Here is a 24,717-nt window from a genome sequence, read left to right on the forward strand (position 1 = left end):
TGGACACATCCAATTCTGAATCAGTTTAAACCAAATTCTCTTTTTGGTATTTTTGAATCGAAAAGATAATGGATAAACTGTGTGTGTGTGTGTGTGTGTGTGTGTGTGTGTGTGTAATACATCATATTAATAAAAAATGTTAATGCCAGTCTCCAAATCTGCTTGCGGGCCAGATCCTGGTAATATTTTTCTCCCTTGTTTCTTGAGATGTGGTCTGTAGAACAGTAATTCTGATGTGGAGTAAGTTAGTAAGCATTGTATTAAAACAAGATAGTGCTTTATTTAGCCAAGTAATTTTGGGAAACATCAGGTTGAATGATGGGAAACAAGTTTTTTTCATCATAGAACTCAGGAGATCTTACATGCAAACAGAAAGTTTGATGCATGGTAGTTAAGCAGAATTTTCCTTTGTCCCACTCTTACTCCCCTTTCGGGGGATGTGGGTATATATATGGAACATCTCATGGGCCTAGCGGTACCAATGGAACATGCTTGCCTACTAGAAGTCGGCCTCCTGATACCCTTGGCTTCTGCTTATTGCCTTCTCACTATCTTCACTGTGTTTATACCACTCTGTGTATGATTGTGTGTGCGTGCGCACGCACACCTTATATTTAAACTTGCTGAGGGAAGATGTGATTGTATGTGGTAACCTTTATTCCCAGAGTAAGATACTGTCTTTGAGTAGAGCTATTGTATGAAGCTATCTCATAGGCCCTTGGTTAGTATTCTTTGGACCAATTGGACCAGGTAGCTAGTTATTTCTAGAGAGGTAGATTCATAGGACTTTGTTTTCCCTTGGGGGACTTCCTTTTTATTTTCTGTCATTTGACTGTAATGTTTCCAGGACTGTCTTTGTCTTATTTATCATTGTTTTCAGGACATCTTAACAGAGGAACTGATACATACTAGATGCTGGATCAGTCTATGTTGAGCCTTTTAGCCTGGCAAGCTCTGGCAGTCATCTGAGAGTGGAACAGTATACTTGGCAGTCATATTGGTTTGACCATTATGGATGGGTTACTTTTTTCATTTTACTATATTCTTCAGTATCTTTTGAAGAGAAATTGGCTCCATCAGATTTTATAAACATCCGAAGTAAAAAAGAAGTTCTTTTGAATATGCTTTTGTCTGCCTTGTGACAAATAATTTCCTTTCAGATTCATTTCAGATGCCACGGTCTTGGTGAAGCTGTGGTTTTTCTCCAACCCCGTTACTCACCTGTTCTTGGTGTTGCCATAGCCCTTGGTACATGCATCTTTCAGTACATGTCCCATGGTTTTTGTGCATTTTTGTCTTCCAGCCAGACTTTGAGTTCGTTGAGGGTGGAGATGCTGAATGGAAGCTTAAGTAATATCTGTGTGCAGTTAAGATCTAATCAAGCATTTAAAATATCTGTTTCCTGGAGAAGGGGAGGAGAGAACAGAGAAGCAATCTGAGCATCTAGAAGATACTTTGGTGTTTGTTAGATGTGGGCTAGTGAAAGAACAGTTGCTAACAGGATTCAGCTGGCTGAGTAAGGCACTTGGTTTGGCACTTTGAATGTATTGTCTCATTGGGTTAATTTGACCCTCACAGTGAGCTGTGAGATACTTGTGATTTCCTTTTACAGTTAAGGAGACTCAGTGGTTTGCTGTCTTCACGCTTGTGTAGTAATAGTAAAGTGCCTACAGGCTGTTGAGTGAAGGAGGGACTGGGTCTGACTCCAGCCCTTGTGTGGCTCCCTGTGTGCTGCCCAGCATACCAAAGTCCAATTGTGGTGGTGAGCTTTTTGCGTGTTTTTCTCTTAATCCTTTAGGGGAGTTCTGTCCATGAGAGCATGTTTCTTTTTTTGAAATGGAAACCAGTGAGAAAGTATGATTTATTAATAAGGTTTTACTCTAAGCCTATGTTGGAATGTTTTCTGTTTGAACTGAGGTATGTGCTCATAGATGTTAGTTGTCTGAAATATCCTTTTTACCCTAATTTCAAATAGTGTTATCACCAAATAGCATGACTCTCCTTTTGATTCTGTTAACATTTCTTCATGATACCTACAGCTAACTGGTTTCAGTAGTTTGCTCATTTGAAAGTAGTTGTCACATAGAGCCAGATGTTTTTAGAAATGATAAGTTTGGGAACTTTATCTGATTAAAGGGCAACTTCTTATATTAGCTTCTGTTGAGTTTTTAGTGTCTCTTTTTTTTAAAATTTTTTTTAAAGATTTTATTTATTTATTTGACAGAGAGAGAGAGTGAGAGCAGGGACACAAGCAGGGGGAGTGGGAGAGGGAGAAGCAGGCTTCCCGCGGAGCCCGGAGCCCGATGTGGGGCTCGATCCCAGGACCCTGGGATCACGACACAAGCCGAAGGCAGACGCTTAACGACTGAGCCACCCAGGCGCCCGAGTTTTTAGTGTCTTTCTAGATAAGAAGATAATCTCTGCTTTATAGTAGATAAAATGTGTCCTGCGAGTCCTTTATAGCTCATTGTAAATGCATAGGGGATGACGTCCGAGTAGATAGATGTGGCAGGAGCTATCGCTGATTGCTCTCTTTGCTCCCTCAGATAAGGAAAGTTCCTAATTACAAAATGGATGCTGAAATTATAGCTCTGGTCAGTCACTAGAAGCCTGAATAGGTTAAATGTCATCTCATTCAAAATAAGGATGTCACATATAGTACACTGTAATGTTTTTTCGGTTGACTCAGTAAGTAGTTTTTGACCACCTATTGTGACGGGCAGTTTTCCACTCACTGGACATTCAGAAGTAAACAATGCTGGAATTAATATCCGAAGATTCACTCATGCTATCTTAAATTATTGATTATCTCTGAAATACTCTTTGGGGCACCTGGGTGGCTTAGTCGTTAGGCGTCCTACTCCTGACCTCCGCTCAGGTCGTGCTCTCAGGGTCGGAGATCGAGCCCTTTGTCGCGTTCCGAGCTGAGTGTGGAGCCTGCTTAAGGCTCTCTCCTTGCCTCTCCCTCTGTACCCTTCCCCCGCCCATGTACACGCACACACTGTCTCTCAAAAAAAATCCTTTGCTATTATTTGCAACTGTCTCTCTTCACATGTACTAAAATCATAGATTTTACTGTACATTAAGGAAAATCAGCTGTCATGCCCTGAGTTCCCTTCTCGTAAGTTAAAGTACCTCTAAACTCAAAGTTTTAATTATATAGGCTAATAATTTCATGCGGATCAAATAATGAAATTTAGAACCATTCATTGTAAATGCTTAAGCCAAAATCTCGTGTAGGCGAAATTAGTCACTTTTCACGTTACAGAACTCTCCAGCTCCTAACATAGGAGCCAATAGTGGTTAAGCACTATGTGCCATACACACTGTTTAAGCTCCCGTATGTATTACAGCTCATTTAGCGCTCAGTACACCCTGTGGTGGCTCCTTTTACCCCATTTCACAGATGGGCAAATTAAGGCAAATAGAAGTAAAGTGTCTTGTCCTTAGTCACATAATTTGCAAATAATGGAAATGTATGTATAACTTTGTCATTTGGAATCCAGAATCCAATACTCTTCCTTACTACTCTATTTTATGTACTTTGAATATGCAGACATATAAACATATCTATTTTAAATGTCCTTAATTTTCTGAATCTCTAGTGATACAGTGAAGGTACAGTGCTGGCTATGTTGAAATAATCTATTGCTTTTTCCTTCTTCCCTCTACTATTTGGTGTAATTCTATTCTTCTTCTTCCTCCTCCTCCTCCTCCTCTTCTTCTTCTTCTTCTTCTTTTTTAAAGAAACATTACTATAAAAGGTTTAATAATGAAAGTCCAGATTCTCCTTTGCACGTCTTTTAGGTATGAGTTTTCCACCTCTGCTTCCTCTTTTCCACAAAGAGGAGGAGGAAGAGATTCGAGGATAGAAACCAGCCCTTGAATTGAGTTTCTCTGAGACTGTCTTTTGCAGTCCCTTATCAGAGTTGTACTTACTTGAAATTGAAATGTCCTTCATATCTTATTGCATTGTTTAAGATACGTCTGTGGGAGACATTAATTTCCACACAGTGGATGAACGAATGAGTGTCCGTTTTTGAGAGTGTAAGGGCATTCATCTGGAGGATGAAAATGTCTGAGGGAGCGTTCAGTTTTCACGTGAGGTCCAGTGGCTGCTTATATCCATGCGGGGGAAGGGAAGGCATATGTCTGACCTGACCTCACAGTTGGGCCTGCCCAGGGTTGTGCATCTTAATTAGGAATGAGTCACCACTTTATGTTTTGCCATTGATTAGACAATGAGCTTTTCTTTTGTAGCTGTTAAAGGCTTTTACATCTCTGTTGATAGCAGTTTCTTAAAGTATTTTTTTTTAAGATTTTATCTATCTGAGAGAGAGCGAGAGCGCAAGAGAGAGCGAGAGCGCGAGCGAGAGCGAGAGCGAGTGAGCGAGGGGGAGCTTAAGCTGAAAGGAGAGGGAGAAGCAGGATCAAAGAGCCTGACGTGGGGCTTGATCCCAGGACCTCAGGACCATGACCAAAGTCAAAGGCTCAACCGACTGAGCCACCCAGGGGCCCCAGCAAAACAAAAACAAAACAAAAAGTATGTAAGGCAAAAGTATGTTACATCTTTGGAGGCAACTCCAATTCCATTACCTTGTATCTTAAAATTTTTTTCTGAAGAGTGAATGTCCCATCATCCTCAAGAAAAAGCTTAGCTTGAATTGAAAACAATTTTTTTTTCCTGTTCTACCGATATCATGGAACAGAAATCAAACCTAAGAACCGATGGGATAAATCATGTTAGGGTACCATGAAGACTTGGGCCAAATGATTTTCCTGGGGGAGTATGCCTTGTAGAAAGGACATAAGCCATCTTGAGGAATTGAGGGAGGCAGTTTGGATATATTTCTGTACTATTTTAAAAATGAACTCCTAGCACCTTACTTTTTGAGTCCATAGCATAGAGCATTTGATCATGCTTTCATTTTAGAATTTATGCTTTGTATATGTGGGGGGAGGGAGGATTCTAAAGTGAAGAAGTTGTTAATCACTCTTGTATTATAAAAGATTGGGAAAGATATATTATGCTAAATAATGTTATCGGATGTGAAGTCCTTTACTTACAGTACTCATGGAATCTTTAGTGCTTGAAAAGTAAAGATACCATTTCTTTTCCCGCAGAAACGTGCGAAGGGACAAGTGTTATTTGACAAAGTGTGTGAACATCTCAATCTCCTGGAGAAGGACTACTTTGGACTTTTATTTCAGGAAAGCCCTGAGCAGAAAGTAAGTGAAATGATTTCAAGTTCATGTGTATCTTCTTAGAGAAATAATGTATTTTTTTTTCTTAAGCAGTATAAAATTTTGCTTTAAAATGATTTATGACATATTTTTATATTAATTGTAGAAATTTGGTAAATATTAAAAACCTGTGCAGAGAGAATCACCTATAACTTTTTTGCCATTGTGTGTACGTTTTTCCACTAATACTGTAAGCAGACAGAATGGAGTGTTCTATTCTGTGTTAATTATTAGAGACTGAAAGAACTGATTTAAACATTTTTTAGGTTGAATTTTTAGTTCTTGAATTCACTTGTATGCTAGGACTTAAGCATGCCTAAAAAGCAGGGAGGGAAGCATATTGGAAGGAATGTCAGGAGGACCAATGCGTACTTACCTGGAGGCTTGGGAGGGCGCCTTTGCCTGGCTGTACACTCCGCGGGGGCTGTGTGGGGTGAATGTGTTCTTTGCCCTGTTGTTGGGTTACGGGGAGGCAAAAAAGGAGGTGGGGCCCAGCCTGACTCAGTTGGTAGATGCAACCAGCCAGGACCCTGGGCAAATCTGCCTGACACCAAGTATGTTGAGATTGTTCGGCTCCAGGAATTTCCCAAGACACTAAGCAGGAGCATCAGAGTACTCTAATGCTTGATACTAAGCATTTGCATTCCAGGGAATGTCAGGGCTTCTCAGTTTCATGTGTAAATTAAAGAGAGAACTATTAATCCAGTCTGGCAATTAAGCAGATAACCTGCAGCCTTCTGTCTTAGTCAACTAGTTTGGGCATTTCTAACAAAGTACCATAGACTGAGTGGTTTATAAACAACACCAGAAGGCTGGGAAGTCCAAGCTCAAGATGCCATCAGGTTCAGTGTCATATAGATAGTGCCTTCTGTGTCATCACAAGTGGAAGGGATGAGGAGCTCTCTGATCCTCTTTTATGAGGGGGCTTACTATTCCCATTCATGAGGGCTCCACCTTCATGATCTTTATCACCTCCCAAAGGCCTCACCTCCAAATATTGTCACATTGGGGAATAGGTTTCAACATATAAATGGCGGGGGGGGGGGGGGCTTCGCACATCCATTCAGTCTCTAGCACTCTCCTCGTTCGTTGTTAAGAAAGGACTGTTCCTCTTCTACTTGACTTTGAGTAATGGGATGTAACTGTGGTGAAGATACTGAGTGTAGGACTGAACGGTAAAGGTTTGGTCCTGTTGCACCCTACAGTGAAGCTCTTTTTAGGTCTGTTTGATTGTGGCTGTGGACAGACTCGCTGAGATGGTGCTGTCTGAGTATGCCATCCCCAGCACTTGGTCACAGGGAAAGAAGTTACTTTCTTCTATCTAACATTTATGTCACAGTCGACAGAACAAAATAGTCAGTAGATGAACATAGGCGGTGAAGTTCATTTGCCCACATGCTGTCATTGTTTATATGTCCTGGTAATGAAATACAGAGTATTAAGGGTGATAATTACATATAAATTAAGTTTTCTCAATTTGCCTAGTCTTAATGCTTTGATACTTAATTGGTGGTTTAATTCCACACTTAAATGAAAGACAATTAAATTGCATGCCTGCCTGCAGAATAGTATGCAAATGTTCTTACTAGAATCCTGTTTAGAATGCTTTTCTCAGAGGTAGTAACATATTAGATATTCGACTAAGTAAACTAGGTGCTCTTTTTAGACCGGAAATTAAAAGGTGGTCTTGATAATATTTCTAACCATGTGTCCTTCTACTGGTCCTCAAAACTGTCAAAGAGAAAGTAATGGGAATTTGGCTATCATTATCCACTTTTTCTGAGATTACATATGGGGAGGGTCATCAGAGCATTTAAGCTTTGTGAAAGAGGGAAACCATCTAGTATGTTGTAAAACATGTAGAAAAACATGTTCTGTTAGTAGAAACAGGATATGCTACATAAAGACACCTGGTATTTCTGCAACCCTAGATTTACATGAGGAAGAGTGGTATTCAGATAGTAGGATTCACTAGTTTTTATCTTTATGACTTCCAATATACATGTCTAATCCGTATCTTCGACTTGAATCTCAGACTCTTAACTGCCTACTGGACACTGTACTCAACTCTCTCAAAGCAAACTGGCATCTTCCCCTTAAACTTCATCTGTCACCTGAAGGGTCGATATTGGTCCCTTCCACTTTTTCCAATTCCTTTCATTGCTTACCAGTCAAAAAGGTCTTTTCTACCCGCTAACACCCCTCTCCCAGTTCTCTGGGTCCACAGTTTGGGCTTTGGTTTACTCCCCTGTCCTTGCTTGCTTTGACTATTTTGTTAGCTTCCTGTGTGGATGAAAGGTCTGGTCCCCGGCCCCTAGGATCATGCTTCACACTGCTGCTAGGCTGAGTTCTCAGGAGTGCCTCTGGGATCCTGTTGGGTTTGAAACCCATGCAGTTTCCACAGTAGGATACTATAGGGTGAAGGAATTTAAGCCGCTTGCTTCATGCCGCATATTCTCTGTGTTTATAGAAGTTTCAGTCACTTATCTCAACATGAATTGAAGGTGAGGTAAAGCCATAGTTATTTGTATGAAAATTTTCCATGGAGAGAAAATCTAAACTTTCCTTTGATTTTAGTGTAGTACTGTGTCTCATGGTTGAGATCTTGAGTTGGAAGCCTTTCAATTTACTCCAAGTATGAAAATCTATCATTATTAGTGTTAGAACTTTTTAATGTCTCTTGAGAAGTTTTATGTAAACTTTACTATGGAAAATGCCGTTAAAAATATGTGGAATCAAGCAACATGTTACTCGTTTATATATGGCATTTCAAGTCCATATAGTTCTTCTATTCCTATCTAACTGGAACCATCATTAAGGGTTTGGGACTCTCTCTAAAGGGAAAAATATTGTCTTGAATTTTTGATGTTAATAGAGTTTGGTGTCTGGCCCAGTGATTATGTTCTTTTGCTTCAAGCCATATTGAAAGAGGAGCTTATTAGAAGTGTAGTTGATATCCACAGCTAACTTTATGAAAATGGATGAAAGTGTTTGTCTGATAGCCTGACCATTTCCCTCCAGAAACTAGAAAAACACAAATATTAGACTCTTTGTCATATATAAACTATTCTTTAATAAAACTCTATATTCAGCCTAGTGGTACCTTCTAATATCATAAGCAGAAGTTTGGATCACGTTCTCCCAAATGCATAGTGAACATTCTGTTGTAACGTAGAAAGCCTGTAACTTTTCTGCTAACGCCAGCACTAGGGTGGTGTTCTGTTAGACCTAATTTAGGCAGAGGTATAATAAAAGGGATCTGCTTCAGTGCTATAAATTCTTAAGGGAAACTGCAGATTTTAGGCAAACTTACTTACACTTTTTTTTTTTTTTAAAGATTTTATTTATTTATTTGAGAGAGCGAATGGGCATGAGAGGGGGTTGGGTCAGAGGGAGAAGCAGACTCCCCGCTGAGCAGGGAGCCTGATGCGGGACTCGATCCGGGGATTCCAGGATCATGACCCGAGCCGAAGGCAGTCGCTTAACCAACTGAGCCACCCAGGCACCCAAACTTACTTATACTTTTAACGTTTGATAATACAGGGTCGGGTGAATTTAATGTCTTTCACCTGGCCAGATTGACAAGCACCAAGCGTGAGTGAGGAAGGCACAGCTAAGCATTTTGAAAAACTTCTAATTCTGGGGTCTTAGCATCCAGCCTGAAAGGGAATCAGGCGAGATGGATGTTCATTGGGGCGGGTTGGGGGGGGCGGGATTTGGATGTAGATGTTGTGAGGGTGTCCTGGGTCCGTATCTAGGTCTGCTCTGCTCAGTGGCCTGCAGCCCACTGAGGACCGCAAATGGGCTGCTGTTGGTTGATGGGCTTGGCTGTTCTTTGTCGGGTGAAAGTGGTTAGCACCTTGGTGGAATAAAGACTGTAGGGCTTGACATTATTTGATACAGCTGTTTAGTGTGATGGGGTGGAGTTCAAAGACACACTTCTATGTAGGAACGTGGAAGGTAGTGTGATGTGCTAGGGCTTTCTGCAGGAGGCTGTCAACAATAGAATATTTAGCCAGTGAAGGCTGGGCATCTACCTGTCAAGCCAGTTAAAGGACTTGAAAAATGTCTCTCTACCTTCGACTTCTGGGAAAAGACATTAAAAGCAATCTGTGGCTATACTGCTGAAAGAGTGATCCAGGGGGCCCCAGCATTGGCACTACCTAGAATTTGTTAGAAAGGAAAATTCCAGGTCCTTACGGTGGACATACTGAGTTGTAATCTGCGTTTTAACCAGATCTTCAGGGGACTCAGATAAACTTTTAAGGTCTGAGAAGCACCGATGTAGGTGATCACTTTGAGGTGACAGAATTGTAGAGGTTTGGAATGTTACAAAAGCCAAGGGAGTAGTGGGCCCTAATAAGCCCAAGTGGCTCATGGTTCCAGAAGTGTGCCAACAGCCATAGCCAATTAGGTAGGCGTTAGGCCATTCCCATTATTCGTGGACATTTAGACCGTGTAGTCTCTGAGGTTTTTCCTAACACCAGCATCCTGTGAATCTAAATATAATGATTTGTAATCAGGGCTTTATCTTTTTGTAGATGTTTTTGTTGTTAGAGGATAATTGAAAATCACCTTTTTTAAACCCTTTTTCTGGTAACAGGTATTAGAAGTGTTGTAGAGAAGACTTGGTTAACCAAGACTGTTTCACCCTCAGATTTGTAGTGATCAGGAGTAGGGTAAAGGAGCTTCTCTAACTGACAGAAGGACTTCAATGTAAAAAGAAATATGTGTATAGGTACTTGCTTTGCTCCTCAGATTTCTGTAACCTTCTAAGGCAGGTTTTTGTTTTGTTTTTAACCTTTTTTGTGTGTCACTTATTCCTTTGGCAGTCTATAGAGTGAATTCTATGACAAAACTATAAAGGTACTGCTGATATTAACCAGGCTTTTTTCTCCTACATTCATAATTGATGGTAATGCTCAATTTCAATTAGAGGTCAGTGAAAGTGAAGACATATCATTTTCCCCCCCAACTGATTCATAGTCTTCCAGTTTCGTGTTCTAAGATGATTCAGTAACACTGGGTTCTAGGACTCCATTTTAATTTTAGTTTACTTCTGTTGGAAGCCTGTGATAGGATTCCTTGTAATTTTTATTTATTCCTTGGTTTACCTGATGTTCATTCAGAAAATAAATATGTATTGAGTTCATACTTTGGGTACAGAGAGGGGGTGAAAAGGGGAAGGAGAGGGATGCCAGACTGAGTAAATGAATGTCCCTGCCCTTAAGTGTAGCTGCCAATATACTTTTATTTCTAAGAAGCCGAGATAAATTTTATTGACATCCGGTGTGGATGTCTTTTTAGTTTTGCATTGTTGCCTGTACCTTAAAGTTTGGGAAACACTGAGAAAAATCCCCCTCTTGCCTGATTATGAATTGCCTGAAACTGTCACTTAAAACAGATTCTCAGGCCCCTTCCCTGGAGAATGTTTCAGGTGGGCCGTGGGTAAATCTGTCTTTTTAACAAATTTACCAGATGGATTCTTATCAGGCAAAACTTAGTAAAGGTTAGCTAGATAATACTTTAACATGTACATAGAAGGCTATGGACTAGTCATACTGGTAATTAGAGAAGGGATTGTGCTGTTTAATGTGCTGCCTTTGTTTCCACGAAGATTCTTCCCTATAGAAGGACAGCTAAAAGGGCTGACATTATCCAGACAGTTTTCTCTAAGGACAAGGGGACTGATTTTTATTTCACCTGGCCCATGAATATAGAGTATCTGATTTATTAATTTTTTAGAAATAATCGTATAACTATTAACTTCTTTAATCTAGGTAACATATCACCTTTGGAAATATAAAACTGTGAAGAAGGGATATCTCTCCAAAGGGGTTAGGTTAATTTATCATTGCAAAAAAGCCCATCTGTTAAAGGCACTGGGTAAAGGACTTTGCGTTTGTACTTAACTCTTCAGGAGGCATTTGAAGGAATGGTTCAAAAGAACTACCCTATGAGGTACATATTGTGATCCTCATCTAGAATTGAGCAAACTGAGGCTTAAGGAAGCCAAAGAATGAGCCCAAGGTCACAGAATTGGTGAAAGCCAGAATTGGACTCCATATAGCTCTCATTCCAGTCTATATATATGGTGGCCAAATCTTTAAAAGAATTGGAATTTTGCACCATAATCTCTCATGGTGGTGTGTGTGTGTGTGTGTGTGTGTGTGTGTGTGTGTGTGTGTGTGTGTGTGTGTGTGTCCGTGCATGCACATTCATATACCCGTGTGCATTTATGCCCTTCTCGGTGTTTTTTTCCCTCCTTCTGTGTCTACTTCTTGATCCATCCAGCACTCTTCAAGTGTCAAAACCAAGAAGTTTATTTTTATTTGTTTTTCTTTGTTATATATTTAGATGTTATATATGTTATTAATTTGTAGTTGATAATGCAGATAATAGACTTGTATTTCTTTTAAAAGTCACATTGTCATTTTTTTTTTGCCTTTTTACTTATGAATTTATGACCCTAGATGACAAAATTCTATCCTACTCAGGATCTTGGTACTCATTGGGGCTAATTATTCAAATAAAAGCAACCCTAAAAAAATACCATAACTTGGGGTTTTTTAAGATGACCCGAGCATGGCAGTGGACAGATTATCAGTCAACAGCTATTAATTTAGTACTTACTGGTTGCCTAAAGCTGCTAAGTACTGTGGAGGATACAAGGAATAGGGTCTACGATTACCCTTACAAAGTTGTGCGAGGGACGGGGAGGCCTCCTTACTCCTCGGTGGGAGCAGAGCTTGCAATGTGGAAGTGAGCGTGGTGAGCAGAGGGAAAACCAGTAGGCGAGTGGCAGGAGTGCCTTCTGCAGCTGCTGTTTGGTCACAGCAGGTAAACTCGGCCCACCTCGTGTGTGGGTAGGGATCTGAAAAAAGGGAAAGAAGCCACTTCAGTCTTTCAATATTCTGGCTGGCCATACGGTGGAAAGTGGCCAGGAGAACGACACCGCGTCTGCATCTGGCTGGCTGGTGGAAGGAAACTTCTCACTCATTCTCCTGGGTCCGTAGAGCTCTTTGACTCTCTCCATGCTGTGCAGAAACCCCGCAGGGAATTTGTGCAAGGTGTTGGGGCTGCAGATGAGAGTGGAAGGTGCTGAGTGACTTGGACACAGGGTTATTTCTTGGGGTCACAGAAGATGATGCTGCTCCCGCCGTTCTCCTCCGCCTTCTTCTGCGGCAGGGCATCTGCAGCAACTGTCACATGGTGAAACCAGAGACCTGGAAGGGTCTGTCTAGTTTAAGACCAGTGAAGTCGTTTCCTTTCTACTCTCTTCTTTCTCTGTGTTCATGTTTTGAGGGGAGCCCCCCCCTTCCAGTTGAGCAGCCGTTGTCTCTGATTCAGTTTCCTTACTGTGGTTGTTGCTTCCCTGGATGAAATGCCATAACACATCCGACCCTCCTTCGCCTCTTCCCCAGCTTCTCCCCTGCCTGGGCTAGAGACTGAATGATGTGTTTTTCTCACTCTTGTGCATGCCTCATAGCTGGCCATTTGTGAGCCAGCTGTTGTGGGGACAGCAGCTGCAGGGCAAGGAAACTGAATGCCAGGCTCTTTCTTAAGGGGAGAATTTGAGCTGCTCCCTAACTTAGCACCGGAGGTACCATTGGAGCATCGCACTGGCCCTCCTCGTCAATGGGGCCATGCAGCTGGGACACCAGTAATATGAAACTCAACCAAGCTCTGGTAGTTCTTTATTGAGACGTTTGAATATCACCAGTGTTAAAACAGAGCATGCACACCTTGGATCCTTGCAGCCCTGAGTGCAAGCTGTGAGCAGTGTAGTAAAACCCAGGGGTCCATGCGGCTTTGTTTCAAAGCCTCCTGTTAACTATTTTTTAGTAGTGGGAGTTAATGTTCTGTTATACTAATTCAATATATTGTTAAGAGAGTGCACTGTTATTTTCTGTCTAACAACAAACGTCTTAATTATTTGCTTTATGTATCTGAAGTGTGTTTAAGCACACATGTTACATTATTTGGGATACTTTTAGAATGAATGAAACTTATTTATTGTAAAGCCAATTACAGTTGACTCTTGAATAACATGGGTTTGAACAGTGTGGGTCCACTTATGCAGAGATTTCTTCCAATAAATACAGGACGGTTCTGTATCTGCTCATGATTTCCTTGACATTTTCTTTTCTCTTGCTTTATTATAAGAATACAGTGTATAATACATATAACATATAAAATATGCATTAATTGACCTGTTTATGTTGTTGGTAAGTCTTCTGGTCAACAGTAGGCTATGGTAGTTAAGTTTTTGGGGAGTCAAAAAAATTATATGTGGATTTTTGACTGTATGTGGGGGTCAGCACCCCTAACCTCCACATTGTTTAAAACTGAACTATTTCAATCAGTATATTGTATCTTAAAAAATGTATTTGTTCTCCTGCATCAATGAAGATAAAGTAGGGTGAACTTTAATTGAAAGGTTTGACTTGAGGAAGGCAGAGGAAGTAAAAAATATATTGACAAAAATATATATATACATAAATTTTTTTGGTTGGGTCTTTTGCTAATAAATGTTTAATGTCCTTAGGTGGTTTGAAACCTAGTAGTTCAAATTTGGTCATTTTTGCTTTAAGATATAGTGGTTTCCTAGAATCTTTTTATATTAACTTTCTCAAAGGGTACAAAGGGGGAAGTGAAAGGGAGTTCCTTATGATTTGATTTCCCACTTGGCGTGAAGTTTAAAAAGGATGTTACATGAAGAGCAGGAAGGACACAATCAGCTGCAATCTGATGGTACTTCTCCATAGCATTGTATAGTTGCAGGGAAAAAGACAGTTTAGAAGTTGGCTTTAGGAGTTGAGATAATTGTGTTGGATTGGGGTGTATATATTTTAAAGAGCCAATTATTGTCCTTGGCTGAGCTGTCATTTCAGTGTCCTCAGGGGCTGATTGCTGGCAGTTCTGTTATAGAATAAAGACTACATGTAGATATATTGTGTCTCATCATTTGGATAGATGTTTGATTTCAGATCCAAGCAAATGAGGCCCAAGAGACCCACCTTAAAAGTGATTTAATGTTTTATTTGTAATACACACACATTTAAAGACAAATCAATCCTTAGCCCACTGGAATGCTAATAGGTGAAAGCTGCTTGAAATAGGAATTTATGTTTACATTTAAATATGTGAACTGTAAACTGTCCCATTTCGGACTCTGGAATATGTTTTATGGCTTAATTAACCTTTTTTTCCCCCCTCCTCCTGTAGAACTGGCTAGATCCTGCAAAAGAAATAAAGAGACAACTGCGAAGTGAGTATTTAAAATAATCATACTTCTTTTTTTTTTTTTTTTGTATTTCAAATCTTTAATTAAACTCATTTATCTGAAACATGTTTACACACAGGACAGATAGAGGATTTCAAGTAACTTATGGTAGAGTCCACTGTCCATTTAAAAATATGCTTCTTTCTTCCACAAAAACTCTGTGTTGAAAGGCAAAAAAAAATTTTCTTTTATACTACATAAAAGCTAGATGCAAACTTCTGATGTATATTTACTTCACTGTCAACTCTGATGCTGAAGCTGGGAGGCAGAGATGTCCATAGTTCGGTTAAATGATGCAAATAATAAGCTTCCATTTCTCTGAGATATAAATTCGAAGCCTTCGCTCACTGTCTATCACAGTAGTACCAGACTTGATTGACTCTCACATCCGATCACTTCTTCTTCTTTCCTTTCCCTTTTTTACTTCCCTCTCCTTGCTGAAGACTTTGGTCACTACCTCCTGTTTTTTGTGTCCTTGTTTTTAGTTTGGGTATCATTTCTGCTATATACAACATTACTGACTTACGTGATGGGAACTGTACGAGACAGAGGCTGCCATCTTCCTGTTTGAGCTGGACCCGGACTCTGCCCCTGTACTGAACATCACGATTCCACTCTCTAGAGTACATTTTATTTTTCTCAAGGAATACATTAAGTCCAACTGCTGAGCACACATCTTGAATCTCAGTAGCTGTAGGATTTTCAACAGCCTTACTTAATGGGGATTCGCCTCCCCTCCGCGATGGTCTTCTTGTTATTTAAATGAGCAGGATAGATACAAATGAACCTGTCCTGATCGGCCGGGGGACGGAGCAGCGGCACAAGCCATCCTCACCCAGGCCCGCACAGAGCCCACCCAAGACCTCCCGGGGAACAACCGGCCGGAATTCAGTTCTGAGATTTTGCGGACGACTCTGGCTTCCGGCCAATAATCATACTTCTAAGTTCATCTTTACATCTATTTCTGTCTTTAATAAAATTCATAGGAATGTAGACTAGAATACTAGTGATAGAGTGCATTTATATCGTAAAGGAAGCTAAGAATACTAACATTATTTTTGTAGAGTCCTGACTTTATTTCATCCATGGCTTAGCGACTCTTCTGGCCAAGAGGTTCTAGACTTCTAGTCCTAGATATTCTGTCACAGTGTCCACCACGAAGAAGGATATCTGACCTTCCCTCTGGGGGAAAGAATGAGGAGCTGCTTTTCTGTAACTTTTGCTGTTGATGTAAGTTTTACTCCAGACAACCAGTTACGATGGCTTTGTCTACTTTGTTTTGGAAGCGTGAAATTGGTTTAATTAATAGGCTTGTCTCTGGCTCCAGAGGCATAGATACACTGCTCCTAGACGTCCTGGAGTGCAGACTAGGGCAGAAGAGCCTGGAGAGCCATCTCTTCAGTCCTCTGTGATGGTCATCTTCCCTCCTCCTTTGTTCCACTGTCCAAGGCCGCTCTGTGTGCTCTTTGCATCTGGGTTTCTAGTCCATTCTACTTCATTTCCCATTTGCTCTCATGGTAGACTCCCGAAGTGACTTGAGCTGTGTCCCCTCACCAGCTACAGCTCCTGCAGTGGTTCTGCCTCTGCAGGTGGCCTTGCCTGTGGCCAGCTTTAGGATATCTGTGCCAGGAAATGTCATCGCCGCAGAAAACCCTCTGCTAGGTTTCTCGATACTTAAGTTACTGTAGGGTGGGTGAATGACCAAAGCAGAAAAAGGAGAGAGCCATGAAGAGCTGAAATTTTTAGACAGGAGAACACAGTTGTCACCAGCCCTTCCAGACTCCCTTCCAGAGCTGTCCAGGGAGAAACCATTGCCCTGAGTGCTGGCCTGCGCAACACCCTTTGTACGGTTGGTTTCATCCCCTACTTGTTTATTATTCCTGACGTCAATGCGCTGGAACGAATCTGTACGCTTCCCTTCTGTCACTTACTGTCTACTTTCTGTCTCGTGTTAGGTTCTCTACGGTTGTTTTCTTCATTTCCTTTTCTTTCTCCCTGAGGTCATTCATGTTTGTGGTAGTTTCCTATCATTTCTTATCTGCTCCCTTTTAAAATTCTGAGCATATACCTTATTTTCCCATTTCTTCTCCTTGTAGACTCTTCTTTTCCTTTTTTAAGAAAATATCTTTGAATAGGATGACCTTCCTGATTCGCCCAGGACAGGGGTTTCTCGGGATGTAGGACTTTTAGTGCTGAAACTCCAGCAATCCCAAGCAGACTGGGATGGTTGGCCACCCTGACTATTATTACCCCTTCTTTCCAGCAGCCCCTCCCCCCCTCCACTTCCCCCCTGCATTTATTATCTTGGTGTTTCATCCATTTATGCTTGGTTCATAATGGGAAAAGGGGAAGAAAAGAAAAGGAGTAATTAGACATGCAAGTGTTATGCTGACATTATGGAAGAAACTGTACAGGAGAGCCTTGGAGTGTTTCCTTTGTCTTTTGTACAGTTGTTCTATGCTCTGCAGAGTATGTGAATTCAAAAAGGTACGGATGCTTGGTTCCTTCACTTTGTCTGAAACCAGACCTGCCAAGTGACCCACACCATAGAGAGAACAGGATAACCTCTGAAACGTGATCGATGTTCCGTTGACTTGTTTCCTATGGTCTTGTTTTGGTGTTTGATTATGTTTGTGTGTCACTCATTTGAGAGTCATGGAGATTCCTAGTTTTTGGAAGTCAAGACTCTTGCGGGTTATGAATCACAGTCTTGTGTTTTGATTATTTGTGAAGTTTTTTTAGAGTTATTTCAAGACTTTTGCCCTTGTGGTTTGGCAAGAGGAACAACAGTAACAAATAGGATTTGGCTTTCTGGACAACTGGAGCTAGTTCTCTAAATGGAGTCCTGTGCTGTCCTGATGGGGAAATTGGCTGAGGAGACGAAGTTTTAGCTATTGCCTTCACCTCTTCCTTTCTGCTCCTGTTAAAATGGACCAAAGAACTGCTAGTTTTATCCTCACCCAGCTACTGCTATACTTTGTTACTTTTCAGTTAATAGGCACTTAGCAAAGGTAAATGTTAATCTTTTTTCAGTTACTTTTGAAAACTGACAGCCTCTTAGTTCCTGTTTAGAATTTGCCTGAAAATCTTCCTCCGATGGACGAGAATGAGACCTGCATGGGATTACTATATAAATGGTCCATAGCTAGATGGACTATTCATATATCGCTAGGAAATTTTGTGATAATATTTAATTCATAGTTAGCATTATTAGTGCTGAAATGTAAGTGTTCTGTTAGAAACTTATCCCTGCATTCCTATCCAGGCAAGCATTTGCTCATGGTAATACCTGGAAAACAGAAAATAAGGATCCATTAAGAACTGATAATCCTGTGTTGACTTTGCTTCATTATGGTCTGGCAGTCACCTTGAAGAGCTCCTCTTCCCACCCAGCATGTGCTATAGGATGAGGAAGTCTTGCTCTTCAGGAAAGTCCTGTGTCCCATTATGGTATTTTAAATGTGACGCAGGACAGAAATGCAGGATTGGCTTTATTAGTGGAATAGTGATGTACCGAACCTAAATGCAATACAAGTGCGTGTGCGTTCCCAGTAGCCATTCAATGAGTATTTGTTGACTTTTGAGTGAGAAAAGTGTTAATGTACTGATGGTGAACAAAGAACAAAATGACACGTTGGAAAAGAGACTGGGATTCAGTAAAATTTTCTTCAAGTCCACAAAGTAAAGCAACCACGAGGCCTTCAAATATGGATGGAATGAAATAACATGCACACATTTTTGTTGATATTTGGAAATACTATAAACTTTGACCACAACCCTAAATTCTGGCCAGTGGAATTATTTGGATTCCTTTAAGAAAATAATACCTGCTCTCTGCCCAGAGTTGTGTTTTTCTTTCTTTTCTTATTTTTAAAGCCATCCAAAGCATGACATATCAACACTAATTAAATGTTAATGTACAGGTAGCAATGTTGTACTTTTTATAATTCGTTTCTGACATGGTTGTTTGCTATATTCATTCTTTTACGGCCAAGCACGTTACATATGATGAGTATACTTATACCCACTCCATAAAAACCTGGGAATAATTCTATTGTCTTAAAGTTTTGTGATGTTTTACTCTTCTTTCCCTTCTTTGGGATTTCTTTTAACACTTTCTTCAGATAGCCCATTAATCATTTCTTGAATGGCTATAGTGATCAATTATTACCTCCCTTCTCCCAACAATGTACAAATCTTAAAATACTTTTTTTTTAAAACAGTAGGGAATATTTGGCATGTAGAGATAATGTGGTTAAAACAAGTCTTAAAACGATTACATGGAAGTTATAGTAGAATTTTTGCATACTATATCACCGTACAAAACATTTGAAGTATTAGTAAATGTTTGTAAAAAAGTGAATATGGGGTCCCTGGGTGGGGCAGTCTGTTAAGCGTCCAACTCTTGATTTCAGCTCAGGTCATGATCTCAGGGTCTTGAGATCCAGCCCCACATCGAGCTCCGCACTCAGTGAGGGGTCTCCTGGAGTCTTTCTCTGTCTTGCCCCCTCCCCGCTCACGTGTGCGCTCTCTCTCTCTCAAATAAATAAATCTTTTAAAAACAAAAGTGAATCTGTTCTCTAATAGTTGGGTCATTTATGTAATTTTTATTTTTCATTGTTTTTGTAAATAGTTTTCTTAAAACTAAAAAATGAAATTCTCCAAACTGATTTACAGTGGGACTAGTGTGTACTGTTTGAACATTAACCTTTAATTTTTATCAAAATAAGTAGTCATTCTGTTGGTTGGATAAATACCCATATTTAATAATTACAGATCTTCCTTGGCTGTTCACCTTTAATGTGAAGTTTTATCCTCCTGATCCTTCTCAATTGACTGAAGATCTCACCAGGTAATTTATACTTATATCTTAAAATACAGCTCTTATATATTTCTGAGCCCTGGGAGAAGAATGGTAATTTCAGGATTAAAACCAAAATATTTTTTCATAAGTTGAGTTCTAGAAGTTTCCTTGGAGATGAGTGTACTTGGAAATACTTGGAAATGTTGCCAGTTTTAAAAATTTTATTCACTTTCCTTTAATATCTCTATTTACAGTTGAATAATGGAACATTAAAAAATATATCGCTGGCACCTTTGTTTCTTATGTTAGACTTTTAAAAATCATTGATATTTAATATTTCAGGTTAATACTAAGATGGTTTTTATTATATCACCCTTGTGTAGCTGTGTACTAGTCTCATATCGATCACAAAAGTGATAGAAGGGTACAAAAAGGAAATTATTTTAAAAAGCCAATTTTGGGGGGTCCCCTACCTCAAAGGGGAAAGAAAACTAATAAGGCAGGCTTTCTTAATAGCTATTTCATTTCCATCTCCTTTGAGATTGTCTGGGCTATACAAACAGATGCTCAAGTTGTAAATAAAAGATTCAGTTGTGGAGCAAGAGAGCATTTACTGATTCTGAAAAGGACTGAGTATTTGAATAGTAACCAAGGAACATTTGAATCCACAAGAGCCTTGACATCTTAGCCCTATTCAGCTTGGTTACCAGCGATAGGACTTATTAGCTTTGGTAAGAATAAGTGCATAGATTACATGGCCAAGGAAAACTGTGTTCAGAATACCCTTTAGAAAACCACAGGGTCTGACTGAAAAAGTCTGCTTTTTTGATTCCTTTGGTTCCTGTGCCCCTGATGCTTTCTGCTAGTTCAGTTTTGTTGTCAGACATCAGGTCCTGTCAGTGCTTAAGAGTGCATGATACCCACGTGAAAGAGGAATAACGGAGATTCCTTTCCAAGACTGGATAAATGACAAGCCTCCCTATCCCCCATTGCTACTTGTTGCTAGATAGGGGTTTTCTGATATTAAGTAAGTTGTGATCGAATTAGCTTCAGCTAGTAAAAAATAAACCATAGCTTTCGTAACTGCACAGTGAGCTGCTTGGGAGCATAAAACTTAACAGGTGGATGTGCTCTGGATACAGAGCCTCACCACAGGAATGCCATTGAGTGCTGCAGTTGGGGCTTTGTGACCCAGCGCCCTCTCTGTACATATACTTCTTGCAGTAATTTGTTTGGGGGATGGTAATCCTCTGGTGATTGCAATTTACAGCATCAGTAAGTGCTTTGGATTTTCTTTGAAATGGGGCTTGAACAGTCTCGCTGTGTGTGGTGAGAGAAATGAGATAGTTTGGTGAGCTACTAACCAAAAGGCTGGGCAGGCAGCCTGAGACCAGCCACCTGCCTGGTAGCCCAAATGTCATGACTGAAATCTTTCCCATGACTTGAGTGAAAATTTAGAAGCTGAGGTGGCTTTTGAGGAGTCTAGGAACACTGTTCAGAATAATGTTTGAAGGATACCAGGTCCTGCTCTGTGAAGAAGAAGCTGGGAGTTTTGGGGCCTTCGATTTCATCTTTGAAAACAGGAAAGGACCAATGTGAAAAGTTGAGACTATTATCTAAAAAGGAGCAACGAGATCTTAGAAATAGATGGAATCTTTGTGTTGAGGTCTTCAAAGTGCCATAAAATATGGAGAACTAACACTGTTCTTGATTAGACTTCGAGAATCGAAGGATACCCTGGAAGCCTAGTTTAAAATTGAGTTTTCTAGAGTTAATGCGGTTGTGCTTGTGGTGTTTCGGGGATCAAGGGAATGTAATCCTCCTTAGAAAGAGAGCTCCTGCATGCAGTGCATAAAAATCCTCAGACTGGAGCGACAGCAAGGGGACTTCCATTCCCTCACAAGACTGTTGAGCACTTGGCAACATGGCAAGTACTTTGCTAACTGCGGCACTAGGCCAACAATATACCAGGTCTCTGTCCCGCCTGACAGCGGACTTGGTGGTAATCTGGGTATAACTGGACTGGCTGGTGGCTGACCGCACGTGCCGGGTTGTGCTGTCCGACCCCACAGCCATGGGGCTGGCCCAGCGGCAGCACTCCAGTTGGAACGTGTGGGACAGAGTGCCGAGTGGTACCGGGCTGTGGACGCCAGCCGGGCAACAAAGGAAGGTGGCCAACGGCTCACAAGAATGACACTCTGTAAAAGACCTTCAAGAACATGGGGCCATTTAGTTTGGAGGGGTCGATGGTAATCTTATTAGCAAGTAGTTAAATTTGAGAGTAGAACTCAGGTTTTAAAATGTCAGCAAAGGAGTTGGTACTGCCCCCCCCCAATCCTCATAGAATGTAAATAACATGGTTCTGTGTGTCATTTAGTGGAAAATAGAATGTTTTATAACTAACTGCATAGTAAAACCACTTGGAACATTAAATAATAACTACTCTTCTAACTTAACATTATTATAAAGATTATTATTATTATGGCTATTAGGTATTGATTCCTAGGTAACATGTGGTGTGTTTTATTTATATTATCTAATTTTTATCCTCACCTTCAAAGGGGGGTAGAATTCTCATTTTGTAGGCGGGGAATTAGCCTCAGGCAAGTGAATGAACTCGCTCCAGGTCGGGCAGCATCAGCTGTGCCTGGCCCTGAAGCTCATGCCTTTTCTATTCTAAACTGAACTAGCTGCCGCTTTAGCTGGAGTAAACGGGCAAGTAAGGGCTTTATAGTAAAGACTGACTTATAATTGTTCAGTTTTCTTTTCCAGGAAAAGAGATTAGTATTAAATGGCTAGGAAGGATAAAGGGTGGGTGACCTTAGCTCTTCAGGCGAATGCTTAAGAACTGCAGGTGTTGTTAAAATTTCCTTAGTCTTTACAACTTTTGAGGGACATGCAAATTTTGATTACAGTTTTAAATCAAAGGAGAACAGTCTAAGTGATTAGAATTTTTACCTTCAGTCACAAAACTCTTTATTATAATAATAATATGCTGTGACCAGAATAGCAGTTCAGATTTCCCCTTCTGTTATGGAACCCATTAGACTCACTTTCTGTAAATAAGCCACAGGTTAGGAGCCCCAGGAGCTGGGTGGACTTCTTATTAGAGAAGACCGTTTTTGCTATGGATGTAAAGAGTTGCCTATATGGTCTGTTTGTTTTCAAAGGAATGTGAAAACTCAAGGATTACTAGTGCTACCGTCCTAACTGATGTTCTTCTCCCCCTTGCTCCTCCTTGCTCCTCACAGATACTTCTTGTGCCTTCAGCTCCGGCAGGACATTGCCTCTGGCCGCCTGCCTTGCTCTTTTGTGACGCACGCCCTCCTGGGATCTTATACCCTGCAGGCTGAGCTTGGGGACTATGATCCAGAAGAACATGGCAATAGTGACCTCAGTGACTTCCAGTTTGCCCCCACACAGACCAAGGAGCTGGAAGAGAAGGTGGCAGAACTGCATAAAACCCACAGGTGTGGTGACTCGCTTCCCGGAGAGAGAATAGCCATGGGAGACTTAACCAGCTTCCCTTCTAACGCTTGCTAGATGTTTGAGCACAGTGTACGGGATTATCCAGTTTTTCCTTCTGGAACCTCACTTAGTACTAATCCAGACAACCTGTAGCCCTTGTGATATCCTTTCATTGTGTTCATGACTCTCCTGTGAAGAACAGTGCTCATGATCCCCAGTGTTTTCATTTATTGGAAAAAGTCACTTCTCCCTTAGGACGTCTCCTTCCACCTCCTCCCAAACCTGTTCCCTAACACACACACACATACCCATGTCCTTGTTTGGCATTTACTATGTATTCTGCCTTTTGTTTTTATTATCCTATTTGCTAAAGCTGGAGAGATAGTGAGCGTTTGGATCAGAAATGTGGGTGGCGATGAACCTGGGAGCAGTAAAATGTTTTCTCTATCCACAAAAGATGACCTTTGCTCTAGCAGCTAGGCTTTACTTACTTACTTAATACCGTAGTAAATATACCGTATTACATTTCAGGAACTTTTATATCTTTGTGAAAACAAATGTGTTTTTTAGCACAAGTTTAAAAAACTCTCACTACAAAATCATAGTTTGTCCCATATTGCAGGGTTGAAATTATGTAAAAATTTGACAAAAATGTTTGGAAAGGAACTTTCAGAGATTAGAAAATTTTTTTTAAAGATTTTATTTATTTATTTGACAGAGAGAGACAGCGAAAGAGGGAACACAAGCAGGGGGAGTGGGAGAGGGAGAAGCAGGCTTCCCGCAGAGCAGGGAGCCCGATGCGGGGCTCGATCCCAGGACCCTAGGATCATGACCTGAGCCGAAGGCACACACTTAACGACTGAGCCATCCAGGCGCCCCCAGAGATTAGAAATTTTTAAACAGACCGCATTCATTGACCTTTCTGTAAAAAAAAAAAGGGGGGGAGCAGTATTTCTTATATTATTAACTTTATTCCAATTCTATTCGATAGGTATTTACTGTATAATTTGAATTTGAAATAGCAGGTCCTGAAATGCCACAGTGAATATGGAGTCCTGCTCTGTGGGAGCTGAAAACTTGTGGAGTTGTGACTAGAGACGGGGATGGAAATAATTTTAGTATGGGCAGGATGTGATCTGTGTTAACTACCGTAGGTGTAAAATCAAATACAAGTACTTGTGGTCTGTATTATGATCAATCCTGGTGAAATAAAATGAAGGAGTAGGAAGCAAGAATTTGCCTTTTTCAGAAAGATGAGATCACTTTTTCACTCTCAGGTAATTCATGTTACACCCATTTCCCCAGTGGGGAAAAAACCTGAAAATAATTTTCTAAGGTAATCTAAATCTCTACCCTTACCCTTTTTATCTTATGAGGAAAAATGCCTAAGGTTCAGAGGTGAGCCTTCTCACCCATTTCCTGCTTGTCTGCAGATTTTGCGGGGTTACCGTCTCCAGCCTGGACGCTCTGAGCTCATATGCTCCTTTCCCGTTTTGGCCACGTTTGCCTTGCACCTGCCAATGAGATAATATTGTTTCTTTTGATTCTCAGGGGCTTATCTCCAGCACAAGCTGATTCTCAGTTCTTAGAAAATGCAAAGAGGCTCTCCATGTATGGTGTTGACCTACATCATGCCAAGGTACTGTCCGTGTCCTGGGAAGTGGCATCTTTCCTAACTGTAACAGAAGTTCTGAGAGGACTCCAGTTTCAGAGTGGCCTAGCTCACTTTTAGGAAAAAGCTCTTCGCCCTCACCCAAGGGTGTCTGTAATATTTCTTCTGTGACTAACGGTGGGGTTTATGCTTGTGGGAAGGACCATTGATTCTCGCCCTACTTCTTTTCTCAGTCTTTTCAATTAATACTCTTTCACACGTACTTACTGTAAGACTCCCCTTGTCAGCCATCTTTACCCCCTG

At 40.7% G+C, this 24,717-nt stretch overlaps 1 protein-coding gene and 1 pseudogene across 26 annotated transcripts in view; one reads left to right on the top strand and one right to left on the bottom strand.

Annotated features, from left to right (window-relative positions):
* Positions 1 to 24,717, top strand: part of EPB41L2 (erythrocyte membrane protein band 4.1 like 2) — a 205,546-nt gene that overhangs the window by 121,300 nt on the left and 59,529 nt on the right. For all 25 annotated transcript variants that reach the window (XM_027601138.2, XM_027601149.2, XM_027601153.2 and 22 more), the window contains 5 exons: positions 5,125 to 5,229; positions 14,473 to 14,515; positions 19,307 to 19,382; positions 22,586 to 22,804; positions 24,354 to 24,441. In XM_027601138.2, the coding sequence (XP_027456939.1) occupies positions 5,125 to 5,229; positions 14,473 to 14,515; positions 19,307 to 19,382; positions 22,586 to 22,804; positions 24,354 to 24,441 (531 nt within the window). The remainder of the gene's footprint in view (positions 1 to 5,124; positions 5,230 to 14,472; positions 14,516 to 19,306; positions 19,383 to 22,585; positions 22,805 to 24,353; positions 24,442 to 24,717) is intronic.
* On the bottom strand, positions 14,652 to 15,359 carry LOC113926377 (annotated as a pseudogene). Its single transcript, XR_003521297.1, has 2 exons — positions 15,246 to 15,359; positions 14,652 to 15,172 (listed from the first exon to the last, which is right to left on the bottom strand). The product of XR_003521297.1 is annotated as a signal recognition particle 19 kDa protein-like (transcript).

The sequence above is a fragment of the Zalophus californianus genome, chromosome 7 (genome assembly GCF_009762305.2).
Source record: "Zalophus californianus isolate mZalCal1 chromosome 7, mZalCal1.pri.v2, whole genome shotgun sequence".
In the NCBI taxonomy this organism is placed as follows: Eukaryota; Metazoa; Chordata; class Mammalia; order Carnivora; family Otariidae; genus Zalophus; species Zalophus californianus.